Genomic DNA, 17,746 nt, shown 5'->3' with positions numbered 1-17,746 from the left:
ACGGAACTTTCATTGTGGGAACATGGCCTTAAAGTGACACTGCCACCCCCTTTTGTGCATTCTGACATCTCTACACAAGTGTAAAGGGTAAATTTAGCGTTTTTCATACCTTATTTTATATCATACGTCATGGTGCTTGTTCAAGTAAAAAGTCATCTTTTATCAACTGCAGATTATGTTAAATGGGCGGGGCCTAACGGCATTAGCGCCACTTAGCCCTGCCCACAACACCACTGTTGGCCCCGCCCCCTTACCAACCATTGGAAAAGGCTGGCCTAAAGGTCTAGGCCCCAACTCCTCTAGGTCGGCCCACCAATGGCCGCCAAGGGGCGGGGCCAACGGTGGCGTTGTGGGCGGGGCTAAGTCGCGCTAATGCCACAAGGCCCTGCCCACTTAACACAATCTGCAGTTCATAAAAGATCACTTTTTACTTGAACAAGCACCATGACGTATGATATAAAATAAGGTGTGAAAATCGCTAAATTTAACCTTTACACCTGTGTAGAAATGTCAGAATGCACAAAAGGGGGTGACAGTGTCACTTTAACAATCTAATGATTGCTTACAAAAGTTGAAAGTATACAAAAAATTTTTTTTAGAAGTATGGAAAAACAACGCCAAGATAAAAGTTCAAATCCCACTTTCCATGTACAATAATGTAATTTTATATTTAGTATTGCCGTATATATTTAGTATGTGGAATAGTCTGAACTCTTAATTGCCTTTTTCTTGCCATTATTAAAGCAATGTGCTCTGTCTTGAAGAGCAAAACTAACCAAATCTTGCTCTAGATGGTGTGGAAGCACAGTCTGTTTTAACGCTGGTTATACATAGAGGTGAGCGAACCTCAAGCATGCATTTGAATACCAGTGGCTTAAGAATTGGCATCAAACTTCTTCAGCCATCGGTAAACAAATGACACACACTCAGGTTCGTATGAACCCGAGCTTGCTAGAGGTTCACTCATCTGTAGTCATATAGAATCAGAAGGTTTAAAAGTAATCTTAAAAAAGTTAAGACACCAACTTTTCAAACCTTAATTTACTTTCTGTTCTGCAGAGGTCTTCCCTTAAAAAAAATCTTAAGTTGAAATGAGAAATTTAGCTTACTGTTGCATTTAAAGTTAAAAATTCTGATTATTTTTATTCTAGTTTATGACTTGTGTATACCCAGGTTAGGTATAGTAACATAGAAGAAGTGGACCTCTGTTCTCCATCAGCCACACTGCTGGCAAGCATATGTGGCCGGTATCAGTAACGGTTCTGTTGTGCTCAAATCGCCTAACTCCTCCTTGTTTAAATTGCTGGTAGAGCTCAGATCATTGGGTAATTTTATCATGCAGAGTTGAGGACTTCTTAGGCGTTATTTACACTTTCTGTGCACAGTCCGTATACATACAGACGGTGTGCAATGGAACGGAGTTCAGAGTTCCCGACATCATGTATCATTATGATGCTGGGAGCTCTGAATCGACCTATAACTGCAAGTAAGACCTTACATTAGAGTAGTGCTATGTGCAGCATCTCAGCTTTATTGGTAAAGATTAAGAAATTAACCCAACATGAATTATTGCTCTTGATAGCACAACTAATTTTGTATCACAGGTGTTTTGCAGAGAAAAGCAGGTTAAATTTGATGTTGTATCCAGATTTGTACAAGACAAGCTGGGAACATAGTAAAGGTAATAATTTGCAAGTATGAGAGAAGAAACATCTGACAATGTTCATGCTTATTAAGGAACCTGGATCAAATCAACACCCTTTGGTTGATAAAAAAAAATTTCATTGTAACATGGACAGATTGCTGTGTATTCCATCCAGTGGAGGGGCTGATGTTTATTATGAGATGGGAATCCATTGCTAGCATATGGCAACTACATCAGTCATTGTTAGAGAGGCCGGAGGGTTTGTCCTTGATGCAACAGGAGCGTCTTTTAACCGATATCCTGTAGGGTGACTGCAAGTAGGAAGGACTTTGGAGAACTAGTCTTCATATTTTGCCTCATATAATTGGCATGGGATGATGGGTAGGGCGTAAACAACTGTGCTGTGCCCCTTCCAATTAGTTTTAACTTTACATCGAATTTGGCAGTGCATTTTGGTGCATTTGGTACAATTTTGCCAGGTAAAATTTGGATTTATTTATATGGCATAGTCTACTGTTATTAATACAGAAAGTCTCCTTTGGCCCCTGTGGTTGTGTGGAAGGTTTTAAGCCCTGTAATATAGTAAAGTGGTATTGAGTACCGGTAGTGCCCACTACTTGAGTCGAGTATTTATCAGTATGCCGCCTGCTTGGCAGAGTGGAGGGTGCCTGGTTCACCTTTTGCATTTTTTTGTTCTAATTTTTGTATATTTGTATATAGGAATGTGCAAACTAAATATACAAAAATGAGAACGAAAAACCGAACTTCAAGACACAGTTAAACTCAGTTTAACTTGTGTGTATTTCATCCCTTGAAGGCATGTATAAATGTTTGGAAGCTCCCGGCATCATAATGAATAGTGATGCTGGGAGCTTCGAAACTGTTTAAATATTCACACTACTGTACTGAAATGCTAGACCAAGCATGCTTGCTCAACGCTAGTGATGTCATATCTATATTTGATTAGACATAGATTTAAATATGTTTCATTTTTCCTAAATAACCAAATCCTTTTTTCCCCCATGCTTTGTAGGGGACACAGATGACGGCAGTCACCACATTTTCAATTTGACCTCACTAACATCTTCAGAAAACATCCTTTCAGCTACATTTCATTATTATCTTGGGGATATGCTAAACAACAGCTTAAGATGTCCACACTCTCCGCTCTGCCTTCGCAGGGTACATCGAAAGCATGAATTATCCATACTCTTCACAGTGTCCAGTATCATATCACATGAGAACCAGACAAAGGCCTTGGGTCACTTTTTTATAAATATTTCATCATCCTACCGTGATATTCCTTTTTGGCAATGGAAGGACATTACTGAAATCTTACGTGACGCAAAGCACAATGGAGAGACTGTCATTGGAATCAACCTGACTATTGATACTCCAACTCAACATAGGAAACATCTGCTAAGGCATAAGCCTTATATCTTAGTATATGCTAATGACTCAGCCATTTCAGAACCGGATAGTGTTGTTTCTAACTTACACGTACAACACAGTCCTATCGTTCATAAACCGCACCATAAAGCGGGACTTTTTGAACACAGAAGCCGACGTTCTACTGATATTCTTTTACCGCTGCAAAACAATGAGCTACCTGGAGCCGAGTACCAGTATAATGAAGATGAAGAGCGATGGGAGGAGAAAAAGCCCTACAAAACCCTTCACGTCAAGTTGGCAGAGAAAGGGAAATCTAAGAAGAAATTAAGAAAAAGTGGGCGACAAAAAAGTCAAACGCTACAGTTTGACGAGCAGACCCTGAAAAAAGCAAGAAGAAAGCAATGGAATGAACCTCGGAATTGCGCCCGCCGTTACCTTAAAGTAGACTTTGCAGACATCGGCTGGAGTGAATGGATTATTTCCCCTAAATCCTTTGATGCTTATTATTGCTCAGGTGCATGCCAGTTCCCGATGCCAAAGGTATTGTAAATATTTTAATAGTAATTTTACACTGACTTTTATATGAACATATATTTTCACACAGCTCTGGGCAGGAAAGTGCATCTCTTTTTTATGAACTGAACATCTTTTTTTTTTTAATCAATAAAATATTCCAGCTGTTTTATTAGGAAGCCCAATGAAGCCGTAAATAAGTAATATTTTTATGTCTGCTCTATAAGCAGAGCTGTTAAAATAGTGAGATTTAAAAACTGAAGGTTTATATGTAGGAATTTCTTGTACACTGTCCAAACACTAATGCCTCGCTATGTAGGAAAGCGTGACCTTTTGTCCGCTTGTGGAGGTTCATGTTCCACATCTTTTTGCATTTGCTAATGTCCACATTTCACACTTTTGCACATACAGATATAAACATACACACGTAGAACACAGATAAGCCAAAACATATAACCAGTGACAGATTAAGTAGATTTGATTAACTCATCTGAATTTCTTTGACATGGTTCAAGCTATCCAATATCATGAAACTCACCTCCGTAAACCTGGTAGGTGGTCCCCCTCCTGACCCATTAAGGCTTGAACTCCACAAGACCACAAAATGTTCTGTGGTGTTCTTGGTACACCATATGATATACCCCCCTCATTTGCATAATCTTACATTTATCAGTGTTGAACCTCATCTGACAGTTCTCAGCCCAAGTCTCCAGCCTAACCAGATTCATTTGTAACAATATCCTGTCCTCTGTTGTATTAATAGCTTTAAATAGTCTGGAAAAATTGAGAAAAAATTCTTTCTCCTGTTATGGACCCTTTTATTCCCATGCATGTACTAGAGAGGGCATGCTTGGTCAAGCATCATGGTGCTCGATCAAGATCCGTGCTTGACTAGGTACCTTATGCTGCTCAGGTGCTAGAAGACAGTAGCTGTAAGTATAATGTTACCACCCCTTCAACAAAGCACATTCTAGCATTATCCCAGTCTGTAATGTAAAGGACTTCTCTAAGCTGATTGGACTTCAGATTCAAAAGTTGGATTTTTGCCCTCAGCTGCGTATTTGCTGCGTATTTGCTGCGTATCGCAGTAGTAAATACGCTGCATATACGGTGTGTGGATTTATACCCTTAAACACACTACCAGAAAGGACTTGACTGCAGCTACACAAAGGTATAAGTAGTTTGGGGGGGCTGCACATTGGGGACAGAGTCACTTTAAATTCAATTATTGTAGATTTACCAACCACATCTGCTAAAAGTTTGGTCCAAGTATGTACTGCATCTTTAGGCTATGTTCACAGGCTGTATTACGGAGGCCTTTGTTACTACGGACGCTTTATTCAACGGCAAACTAAGGCCGCTTTATGTTATTTTATTTATTTATGTTCCTGCAGCCAATACTGCTTTATTGGCTACAGGAATGTTATCTTTTTCGCATTTAGGCCATGTTCACACGTCGAAAGAGATCGGCCGTTCCAGAACAGCCGGTCTTTGAAGAGATCATCAGTACCGGCACTGCAGTACCGACCGGATGATCTTTCACGCCGCAAAGTTCTGATACGGGCGCATCTGAGCACGCCCGCATCAGAACTCCTCACAGCACACTATGAAGCTTGCGGCCGGAGCCGCTCACTTCATAGTGTGCACTGACATGTCAGTTCTACTATGTGTATACGCTCCAGCCGGGATCCCATAGAAAGCAAGGCAACGTATATTCTCGTACAATCGGCAACAACGGCTGCACTTTTACGAAAACATACGTTGTGCGAACATAGCCTTACATTGCGGGGACCTTTGGGTGTTCTTGCAATCCAATTTATCATGGAACACAATTTAAAGTATGGCCGTCAGCTATACTTTATATTGTGTGCACAACTATTTTCTATAGACATGCTCATTATTTTCTACAGCCACAGTTCAACAACGGCCGTAGTGTATACTGTGTGTATACACTGTGGCTGTTTGTGCATTGAAATCAATGCAAACGTATTGATTTCATTACAATGGAGGATCTTTTCACTGAAAAGAATGGCCGTTGTTAATCAAATTATTTTGTGTGAACATGACCTTAAAGTAATATTTTTATGCTGCTTCTAATCTTTACCCCAACTAACCTCGGATTGTGTCCCCTTATATTCAGTTTCTTATTAAAAACCCTAACCTCCTGAACCTTAATGCTGGGGGCGGCAACAGGCGGTGAGAGAGGCGGTGCAGGGCCAGGCTAGACCCCATGGCTAGACCCCAACAAAAGTTGGATTTTTGCCCTCAGCAAAGCAGCACCAGCACAACGTCCATTGTAATGAAATCAATCTTTAGCCCAACCAACCTCAGATTGTGTCCCCTTATATTCAGTTTCTTATCAAAAACCCCACCCTCCTGAACCTTATTTAGGCCTTTAACATAGTAGTCCCATAAGATCTTTGTTTAAAGAAACTCTGCACCCACAATCTGCCCCCCCAAACCGTCGGATAGTGGCTTTTAATCTAAGATCTGTCCTTGGGTCCATTCAGCAAGTTATGCAATTATTGTCCTGAAACACAACTTTTAAACTTGCAGCCCTGTGTCAAACTGGCGTGGCCTAGAGTGCCTGTGCCCTAGGCTCACACCATCTCGCCTTCCCTCCTCCCCTTCCTCTTCACCATTAAGAATGCCTTAGGCAGGATTTCTACTATTTATCACAATAGTGTGAACACTGCACAGGTGCCTTAACGATCCAACACATGTGCAGCGTTCAAACAAGTGATGAATTGGAGAAAACCTGCCTGGGGCATTTCTAATAATGAAGAGGGCGAGGAACAGGGAAGGAGTGGCGGTGCAAGCCTAGGGAACAGACACTCTAGGCCACGCCAATTTGACACAGAGCTGCAAGTTTTAAAGTTGTTTTTAGGACAATAACTGCATCACCTGCCGAACAGACCCCAGGACAGATCTCGAATTAACAGCAGCTATCTGAAGGTACAAGTGGTTTGGGGGGGGGGGGGGTTGTGGTTACAGAGTCGCTTTAATACTGGTTTCACACACAGCAGGTTTTTGGATGACCTCCACACCAGTTTTTGTGCTAAAACCAGAAGTGGATGAAAATTAGGTGGAAAATATAAAGAAAGGGCTTGTACTTCTCTTTCCTGTTAGATTCACTTTTAGCACAAAACTGCCATGTGTGAAACCAGTATCAAGGAAAGAGAAAGGAGAGAGGGGGCACCTTCTAGTGCAGTAATATGTGTAAAACAAAGGTGAAGACATCAGGTGTAAAAATGCATAGGAGGGAGCGCTTGTCGCCAATCACCAACACACTATGCAATCTTGGACGGACCAAACATAAAAAAACTATTTATTCAAACAGCGCGTTTCGGTCCTGTATTAAGTCAGGGCCTTCCTCAGGCAGAGGACTTAATACAGGGCCAAAACGCGTTATTTGAATAAATAGTTTTTTATTTTTGGTTCAAGATTCCATAGTGCATTGCTACACCTGATGTCTACACATGCGCCTGGCTCACTTAAAGGGTATCCCTGTCCCAGATGGCCTCTGCTGGGTATCTCTGTGTTTCCAAACCAGCATCAAGGCAGAGTCTTCATGTCACTTTTTATTTTAGCATGTTGTAGCATTTTGATATTTGCTGGATTAAAAATATTTTCAAATATTCTCAGTGGCTCCTCAGTATCTCCTGAGCAATGGACTTAACCCTAAGGAAATTAAAGGACAACTTCTGACTCCCCCCCCCCCCCCCCCCCCCAAAAAAAAAAAAAGACAAACATAGATAATATGCTTATTTTCCCTCCTGAGTTGATCTCCGTTCGATTTCCCACCAGCACCTCGGGTCAGCATCTTCACTTCTTACTTCCCATCGTCCTCTGCTGCTTCTGTGACTGGAAGCTGGCCCCTCACGTAAGCTCCTTCCCCTCCTATTCATACGAATCCACTACTACGCTCATGCCACAGGCTGGGGAACACTGCTCTATATATTGCTGTTGGATACTTGTGTACAGCCGAAGTTATGGCCACAATATCGGCTGCACACAAGTCCCCAACAGCAGCGGAGGAGTGGCCCAGGAGCAGTTGTGAGGAGCAGGGAAGGACACACAGGATTGGACAGCACACGGGAGGGGGACAGCAAGCTGGCACACAGGGGTAGGGCAGCACACTGGAGCCGGGCAGGACACGAAATCAGGGCAGCACTCGGGAGCAGCACTGATGCAGTGTGTGGGTGTTCAGCCAGGAGGCGGGGACTGAATCTGAGCAGATGGGCTCCCGGTCTCTTTATAACCTGGGCTTGCTAATTACATTACCACAATAGAAGCGCCATCTGATTTGCTGTTCCTGCGCTATCCATGCTAACACAGAACTGTAAATTTGTGCTTGCACATGCGCACTGGCAGCCCTTTCATTGGTTGTAGACCGTTAGATGGCTTTTATCTTGCTCAGCCAATCACAGCTAAGCAAGTGATGACGCTTTGGAGGGGAGCCGGCATTAGGGAAGGCTAGAGCAGTCAGACTGGCCTCCTGAAGAGTGATGTAATCGTCACAAAATGGCGGCTGGGAATGAAAGCTTGGTCAACAGTGATTATGTAAGTGGACAATATTACACTTCTGGGTCAAAAATCGGGGGGGGGGGGGGGGTGAAAACATGGGGAAGGGGGGCATTCTCATAAATAATACACATTACAATTATTTTACAAACTTGGGGGGTGTTGTTTTTACATCGTTCATTATGCGGTAAAATTTACACAATTGATTACTTAGGTTAGTATATTTACAAGAATACTCAATTTGGATAGTTTCCGTTGTGTTTTACTTAAAAAAATATTACACTTATCTTAAAAAAAGAATTTTAATTGCCATATTACTATAACTAGTTACTATAACTTTTTAATTTTTGACGCCATAATCAGTAATTTTTGTTTGGTAATAGATTAGACCTTTGATCACTTTTTTTTGTTTTTTAATGGAATATGACATGACCAAAAAAAAAGTAGTTCTGGTATTTGTTATTTTTTTTATGTTTATGCGTTTTACCATCTGCTTTTGATAACATTGTATTTTACTAGATCGAACAGTTCTGCAATACCAAACAAGCATTTTTAAAGTGGAACACCTCAGTTGCTGAATGGGACGGCCAGGGATTTTATTGTATTCAGCATTTGCATGAGGTATAGCTTAAGTTAGGAAATATATTTCCATTTTGACAGCCTTGACTATAAGTCTAGGTATAAAATTACAGATTCTAGTTGTGAAGGAGTTAAACCAAGTATGCCCGGGTCACAATGGCAGGTTTGTATTATATTCCTTAGTTTAATTCTTCCTTAATTAGGTTGCGGTGTTTATATGTGGAATTGAAAGTATGAATTGGCTTCCATTCTGGTGTGTGACGCGGGGTTGGGTGGAATTGGATACCGCATATGTTTTCTAAAAAGTAATATCAAGTTCAATCATTTACAAGCCGGGAAATTCTGGATGCATTTGTTACACTCTCTGTAAGTTCATGTAAGTTGGTCCACCTGTATCTGCTGGAATTCCCGGGCCCCTAACAGATTGGGCTCAGCGCCCGAAGGTTAATTATTGCTGGTTGACATTGATAGCCTATCACATTCCTCCTTCAGGCTGAAAAGCGAGTCAACAGAAAAAATAACAGCATATGTGCTTGTCTCAAGGTTTTACTGTACGAGTAGAGTTATTGGTAATGAATAGACAGCTTTTAACCTACACAGGACACAGCTGTAATGTGCTACTATGTTATCAATAAAAAGGTCAACGTACAAGGCAGAACCGTATGTTTGAAAACTGTGGCCCAAAAAAGTGGCCCAAAAAATCCTCAGACCCTCCATCTAGTGCCTCCATGGAGCACTGCATTTACATATATATATATATATATATATATATATATATATATATGAGCTATAACATTGAAACCATATTGTTTTAGAATAGTTTGAAGGACCTTAAAGGGATTGTCCATCGAAAATCTTTTTCTTTCAAATCAACTGGTGTCAGAAAGTTATATAGATTTGTAATTTACTTCTATTAAAAAATCTCAAGTCCTCCATACTTATTAGCTGCTGGATGTCCTGCAGGAAGTGTTGTTTTCTTTTCAGTCAGACACAGTGCTCTCTGCTGACATCTCTGGCCGAGGCAGGAACTGTCCAGAGCAGGAGAGGCTTTCTATGGGGATTCATAGAAAACCGAGACAGAGTTCCTGTCTTGACCAAAGATGTCAGCAGAGAGCACTGTGTCAGACTGAAAATAAGACAACATTTCCTGCATGGCATATAGGAGCTAATAACTATGGGAAGACATGAGATTTTTTTAATAGAAGTAAATTACAAATCTATATAACTTTCTGATATCAGTTGATCTAAATGAAAAAGATTTTCGCTGGATAACCCCTTTAAAATAGTGCTGGGCATATAAGTTCCATCCCTGCAGACAGGAATATTATTGCCTCCAGGACAGACGACAAAGTGTGTAGGAGACTGGGAAGCACAGCACTGGTCCTTATCAGCTGCTGCATGTCCTGCAGGAAGTGCTGTATTCTTTCCACTCTGACATAGTACTCTCTGCTGCCACCTCTGTCCATGTCCATTTTTAAACTCTGTAGGTTTGGTTACTGAGACCACACGAGCCCCCCAAATAGGTGGGCATCTATCCATGGTTAAGTGCTGTGTCTGTTCGCTCCTCATTGTCACCACTAGGCTCTAATGTTGGGGGGGAGTTTTAGCACCCAAAGTGAATTTTTATTTAAGTGACAGGTACCCCTTAAAGTGGTTCTATCAAAGAGTCATCAACTATACTCACCGTTCCTGGTGCTCCTGCTGCACTGCTTCTCTGATTGCCTGCTGGACTCTGTACTTCCCAACCTAAGGCAATGATGACTTCAGTAGGCAAAAGTCCCACTGTAGTCCCCACCCTGGTGAATACAGTATCTGCCCGCTGTTTCTTTAGTGGTCAAACTTTTGTCAAGGCCGAATGATTTCCTAAAATATGTAGATACTAAAGTGTTTTAATTAGTTTTAGTTCATATTGATCTGATAGCTATGATGTAGGAGAACACTAAAGATTGCACTATAGTGTATAAAATGCAGCTCACAGAAGTTTAATTGAAAGTATGTTTTTGGTAGAGATGAGCGCAACTGGGCGATCATTTGATTACCGGTGGTGGAAGAAGTTGGATGAAGGCCTGGGGAGCCATGGAAACATGGGTACAGCCATTGGCCATAGGCAATGCTGTTCAAAGGCTGAATAATCGGACTTGAGCATGCTCGAGTTGCGATCATCTCTTGTCATTACCATGCAAGAAGTGAGCAGAAACATGTACTGTATATAATGCTCTCGTTGGAGACTCCCTTTTTCCTGGTGTGACCTGCAGAGCTTAGATGACTTTCAGATTCCCTAGTTTCCAGCCAGGTTATTGTACCATTTACTGAACCCTTAATTCTCTCAATAGACTGGTATGGTACACTTGACCTGTGCTGCTCTTTACTTTATGGTAATTGCTGACTTTACCCAAATCGGAAATATATGAAATAGATTGTTATTATAGTTCAAAGTATTAGAGCTTCATGAATTGATCAAAATTGTAAATGGTTGGACAAGTAGATAAAGCTAAAATGAAATGAGTATTTGGGGTGTGGTTGCGCTTAAAAATGCCCTTTGTCTTAATCTATTCATTGGAGCCCATTAAATTAAGTTCCATAATCCCAGAAAGTTATATATCACCTGGAATGTCTACTGGCTACTGTAAAATACTACTTGAAATACAATTCAAGTTCAATGGTAGAAGTTAAATATGTCCATTGGGATTTTCGAAACATCTGGACTTTTGAGTGAGCTCAATTTCGGTGAAGCTGTATACACAGACATTCATCTTTTATTAGTGTCACTTGTAACATTATACTGTGTGCAGCTCCAGGTTTGCTGAGCTTTGTTGTAGGTCCCATTTTGCAATTTTTACAGCATAGCAGTAACTCTGATTGCATTTAGTAACTTTGGCGTTAAAGGGTTTATTATAGAATCCATACGATTATTTTATGGGGAAGCCCAATACATAGAAGTTACATCTGTATAGATAGAAACGGATGAACTTAGACTCACATGCAGTCACAGGCCTTGGTTGGAGAGCATAGTCACAGGATGCATTAGGAAGTTTAAGCTGTTTATGCACTCTTTTAGCCATGCAAAAAAGTGTCTGTGGAGCTTCAGTTACGAGTCTCAAAACATGGGAATAGCCAGATATCCCTCCAGGAAAAGCAGAAGGAAAGCCTGTTGCCAAGGGGTGCCTCCCAGTGAGGAGTTCACCAAACCACCCTGATACAAAGCCCCTTAAGTCCCACTCGGTTGTGGGTATTGGAACATAAATAGGGAACTACCAGGGTGGCCCCTTTTGCGTCAATGTCTAACTCTGTGGCGAGTATTTCGACATGACAAGGGTTACCAAAGCCAGTGTGGAGCAGGATTCTGGCTACCAGGAGGAATGAAAAATAGACCAACAAAATCACTGAACTTAAGGAGATCAACAACAAAAAATCCAATCGAGTACTCACTCAAGAGTCTCCATTGATACATTGCCCCCTATAAATTTAAATATGCAAAAAAGGGTCCGTGGAGCCTCAGTTACGAGTATCAAAACATAGAAATAGCCAGATATCCCTCCAGAGAAGGAAAACCTTTTGTCAAGGGGTGCCCCGAAACAGCTGTTAAATTTATAGGGGGCAATGTATCAGTGGAGACTCTTGAGTGAGTACTCCATTGTATTTTTTGTTGCTGATCTCCTTGAGTTTAGTGATTGCCCCGTTTTGTTACTTTTTTAGCCATGCAAATTAGTGATTATCAGGTCACACTTCAGTTTTTCTGGTACTATTTTTTTACTCTTATGAAGGAGGGGCTATTTTCTTTTCCGTATAGATGGAAAAAACATATAGCTTTTTTGTGTAACACAAAAACAGTTACGGACAGCCAGAAAATGTCTAAGGCTAGGTTCACACCAGAGTTTTACCCTCCAAAATTTTGTTATCTTATCACAACGGAATCTAGCAGATCCCCCTAGCAGATCCTGGCAAGATCGCGATCGGGGCTGGGAGCCTGTGCTGAACTTTACCATCCAGCTCAATCCAGGCTCCCAGCGCTGATCACACTTCTGCCAGCTACAAACTGTAGCAGTAAGCAGCATACTTTCCTGGGCTCCTGATCGGCTGTCAGCTAAGTGGCAAGGGAGGGGGCGTGCTAAATGAGCCGACGGGGGTGCTCAGGGCCACCAACTATGCATATTCATATAAGCAAAGTGAGCGGCAATGGAGGGGGCGGCACAGGAGGGGGCGGACTGGGTGGGCCAAACTGGTGCTCTGGCCGGTCGGGTGACACCCAAATGCTCTTAGCTCTTCATTAGCATAGGGGCAATTGGGCAATATCTAAAGAAAGCAGAAGAGGAGAGAGGATTCATTAACATAACTGCAGTCTTCATGGTAAGAATGTCTTCGGCATATCAGCAGGTTCATTGGGGAGAACCTGCTGATAGTGCCACTTTAAATGGACAGACTTCAAATGCACCATTTTTATTAAAGTGTACAATAGAAGGGAGATAGCAATCCGGCACAGCTTGTATCACTTCTAGATAAGGTGTGTAGCGGAGCTTGTAGCCAACTCAATGGGACCAAACGTCGGCCAACCAGTGTGGTGCTCTGCTGCAGTTAGACTTGAATATAGAGATGCACTTGTAGATAAAGACAGCGGCACTCACCTCTTCATGCAATATGGTCGTTTATTGTATACAATCACCGACAAACATTAGTGGGAGACAAAATAACAGTAGCAGGGGTGTTCCACAGGCAAAGTGTAATATGTTGATGCTTCTGTAGACTGTCTACAGTACTTAGACCAACTATTAAGTTACTTACTCAGAGTGCCAGAGTTTAGTGCAATGTTTGGCACGCTTAAAGAGTCACTGTCGTATTTTTTTTTGTTGCAGAAATCAATAGTCCAGGCGATTTTAAGAAACTTTGTAATTGGGTTTATTAGCCAAATCTGCCATTATCTGCATGTAAAAAGCCTTTTCCCAGGCTCCTTCCTCTTTTTCATCCACTCCAAAAAATCTGAAAATTGTGACTTGTTGCAGGAGTCGTCCCCTGTCTGCTCTAGGGAGAGGGGAGGGGGGAGGAGGAAGGAGGGAGTTAGCCGGCAGCAGAAAGCAGATAACAGAGGATTACAGGCACAGAGCTGGGTGACAGCTGTAATCTGAGCTCAGACAGGTCACTGGTGATGGTCAGAAGAGATAATGGGTGAGGGATTTGTAGATTAACTCTTTGTTGTCCTGTTTTGGTCTTTTCTTTAGCTCTCTCCATAGGAGAACAATGAAGACAGGGGGGAGAGCTTCAAACTGCTTTTTCATGATAAAAATGCATTTTTCGGATAATAAACCCAATTACAAAGTTTCTTAAAATCGCCTGGACTATTGATTTCTGCAAAAAAAAATTCACGACAGTGACACTTTAAAGCCACGGCTGCCTTTTGTACCAAGACCATGCTCCTTTGTACTTGCAGGAAAAGTATTAATAAAAGTGTCAAAACTCATATTACATGTAGCAGATGTCTTATAAGACTCTTTTGGTACAATTGCATCAGAATTTAGGCACGTTTAAAATAGTCATATTGATCCCAGTATCTTCAAACATTGAATTTGTCTGGTTTACTACAACATATACTTGAACAATGAGTGATGTTTTTTTTCTTTCCCTATATGCTTACAAGAATTCAGATTGAAAATGTCTTTATTTTGTATCAGAAATGACATCCAGCTGTCTCATAGCTCAGGAACAATCCATCAGCTGGTGGTTAGTGCAATATACAAACATAGAGTTACTTTAAGGATCATAGTCTAGATGCACAACGCCTGGTATTTCAGCTATACCAACGCCCCAGAGAGTTAATGACAACCATATTAAGAAGATGAGGAGCACAGATAGAGAACCAAGCCGTCATCACATAGGTCATTAATATAGCACCATTTGTAACAGGAATGCAGAGCATGTCTCCTCTTACATGAGGATCTACTTGTCTATCCCAAGGCCCGGTAAGAAGGCATGAGGGAAGAGCTGCAATGACGTGTAGTCATGCTGAATCCAACCTCTTTCCAGCCATTCTGGCTTGATTGGAAGCCTAAACACTGGAAACTTAAAGGAGAAGTCCGGTGAAAATTTTTATTAAAGTATTGTATTGCCACCCAAAAGTTATACAAATCACCAATATACACTCATTACGGGAAAGGCTTATAAAGTGCTTTTTCCCTGCAATTACTACTGCATCAAGGCTTTACTTTCTGGATAAAATAGTGATGTCACGACCTGACTCCCAGAGCTGTGCGGGCTGTGGCTGCTGGAGAGGATGATGGCAGAGGGACACAGGGCACTGGAGGGACACTGAGCATCCCCCTGCCATCATCCTCTCCAGCAGCCACAGCCCGCACAGCTCTGGGAGTCAGGTCGTGACATCACCATTTTATCCAGGAAGTGAAGCCTTGATGCAGTAGTAAGTGCAGGGAAAAAAGCACTTTATGAGCATTTCCCGTAATAAGTGTATATTGGTGATTTGTATAACTTTTGGAGGACAATACAATACTTTAATAAAATATTGCCGGACTTCTCCTTTAATGTAAAGCCCAGCGCTCAGGCAGCCAATCAAGTTTAAGTGGCCTAGCGAAAGGTGTGGGCAGCGTGACTACATGCCACTGCAGATCTGCCCTTATGCCTACTTATCGGGCGCTGGGATGGACGATTAAAGATAAAGATTTTGTATTTGCTGCCCCACCAGAGACTGCAGGGAACAGTGTTGGAGAGCTGTGCCCAGCAACTGTAAGGTACAGGGGCCAACTCATGCAGGTGATTGGTTCCCTTTACGAGCCTCAAACATATTTACTTGAATTACAAGATAGCCTTGACTTTTTGTTTAGCTGTTTTATGTAGTGGTCTGGAAAAAATTAAAATGTCTATTTCTTTCAACAGTCTTTGAAGCCATCGAATCATGCCACTATCCAGAGTATTGTGCGAGCTGTTGGAGTGGTCCCTGGTATCCCAGAACCCTGTTGCGTCCCGGAAAAGATGTCTTCTCTCAGCATTCTCTTTTTTGATGAAAACAAAAATGTCGTCCTCAAAGTATATCCCAACATGACAGTGGAGTCCTGTGCCTGCAGATAACATCTCAAACCTTTACAAGTGTCCAAACCCATCTTCATTTTTGCACTTTCAAAACACAATTTCGTAAAATATTTCAGTCGACCAGGAACAGTAATGCAGAACAATCTAGATTGTAAACACTGGTGATGGACCTCTGGACCTCTGCTACATGCAAGTCACGCTGGACAGATCAGTTACCCCAGTGAAAACTGGCATGTAGAACACAAGATGAGCACCTGTCTAATATAAGCTCTGCAAAAAGTAGTTGTTCTTATGACTTTTCCAAGGACGCATTTATTTTTTTACTGCGGAAAAAAACTCAAAATATATACAGATGAAGCTATAAAGTGCCCTGAGTGTTGACTCGGCTATGATGTTTTTTCATATAGAAATATTATATAAATATATATATATATACACACAGTCCATACATTTCTTGTGTCTGTTACACATATCTGTTACCAGAATGGACAGCAAGTGAGAGAGTTGCCCCTCGAAATCTCTGGCAAGTTCTCACTGCTTGATAGCGAGTGTAAATAATTTCAAGACGTACATTATTGAAAGTGGTTTTTGACAAGTTTGTGTAACATAATTGAAAACTGTTGATTTTTTTCTATTTTTTTTTAACCAGCACTTTTTTAATAGTGTAAACAAATGGTATAATGGACATGATGAAAAATGTGTAAAATAAACCATATTTAATTTTGTTATATTGTACCACACAAAATAAATCCGTCTGCTGCTTCTGTACAAGAATGCAGAATGTATTACCATAGGCATGTTGTTTCCCTTTCCTTGCTGGACCACTATGTGTCAAGAATAAGCTAGTTACATTCTTTTTATTTAAGTGATACTCTGCCCATAATCTGATAATGTAATATGGAGCATTATGTCTATCACCCTTTGGGCCAATGGATCTGTACAGTGCAAAGACCGTTTAGGGCCATTATTAAAGGGTACCTCCAGTTATGCTACTGACCACATCTCCTGATAGAAGGTAAAAGGTGACAACAGGGTGAGGAGACCACCTCCACTAGGTAGTCTGGTTGCTTATACATCTGTATAAGCGTGAAAGATCCTCTGTAGAAAAGGTTTCCTAAGTCCATTAGTTGTCTAAACAATGGGGTGAGCAGCATAACTGCAGAGCTCCTTTAGAGAACTGTAGCAGATAATATATTATTTGCCCATAGTGGTGCCAGTTTATTTATGTTTATATCTTTAAAGGGGTTATCTGGTGTTAGCAATTATTTCCTATATAGCTGCAATTATATAGAAAATCCTGTACTTACCTGTCTGCGCTCCCCCAGTGTCTCCTGCTGACTGCAGCCGATTCACTTTCGAGATGGACTTGTCTTGAGATTGACAGCTCACTCCAGAGACAAGTCTACAGTATCTCGGAAGTGAAGCATCTGCAGTCAGCGGGGGACACCAGAAACACTTCCAGCCGGACATCAGGGGAGTTCGGACAGGTAAGCATAAGGATTATTTTCTATATGACCCCTATATGACCCCTTTAAGGTGACGTACAGGCCACTTTTTTATTTTTTTATATATATATAGTTACGGTATAAGTCATTCTTCTTTTTATGGATTTAAAACTATCATTGTATTTTAAAAATGTACAAAATATATTTTTTGTCCACAAATGTATCCTTATATAATATGGAGGAAAGTATTGATTATGTGCAATGATTATTTACTTTCTTTAGTAAAACCTACTGTAGACTAGTTACAGTTACAGTTTTCAGTCTGCTATTGTATGCTTAAAGGGTTACTGTGTTTTCATAAAAAATGGCCTGGGCTTCATAGTCTAAGGGCCCTATTACACCAACAGATTATCTGACAGATTTATTTAAGCCAAAGCCAGGAATGGATTTGAAAAGAGGAGAAATCTCAGTCTTTCCTTTATGACCTGTTCTCTGTTTATAGTCCATTCCTGGCTTTGGCTCTAAAAATATACCAGATCTGTCGGTGTAATAGAGCCCTAAGGGCCCTATTAAAGGGGGCGATTAATCAGGCAAAATCGGGCAGATATCGCCTCTG

At 41.2% G+C, this 17,746-nt stretch overlaps 1 protein-coding gene across 1 annotated transcript in view; it reads left to right on the top strand.

Annotated features, from left to right (window-relative positions):
- Nucleotides 1–17,746, top strand: part of BMP3 (bone morphogenetic protein 3) — a 59,142-nt gene extending 41,396 nt beyond the window's left edge. Inside the window, exons 2-3 of the mRNA XM_069978098.1 lie at nt 2,679–3,577; nt 15,533–17,746. Coding sequence (XP_069834199.1) covers nt 2,679–3,577; nt 15,533–15,724 — 1,091 coding nt within the window. The 3' untranslated portion in view covers nt 15,725–17,746. The remainder of the gene's footprint in view (nt 1–2,678; nt 3,578–15,532) is intronic.

Source organism: Dendropsophus ebraccatus, chromosome 7 (assembly GCF_027789765.1).
Source record: "Dendropsophus ebraccatus isolate aDenEbr1 chromosome 7, aDenEbr1.pat, whole genome shotgun sequence".
Taxonomy (NCBI): Eukaryota; Metazoa; Chordata; class Amphibia; order Anura; family Hylidae; genus Dendropsophus; species Dendropsophus ebraccatus.
Note: the sequence above shows the minus strand (reverse complement) of the source record. Positions and strands in the feature narration are given on the sequence as shown.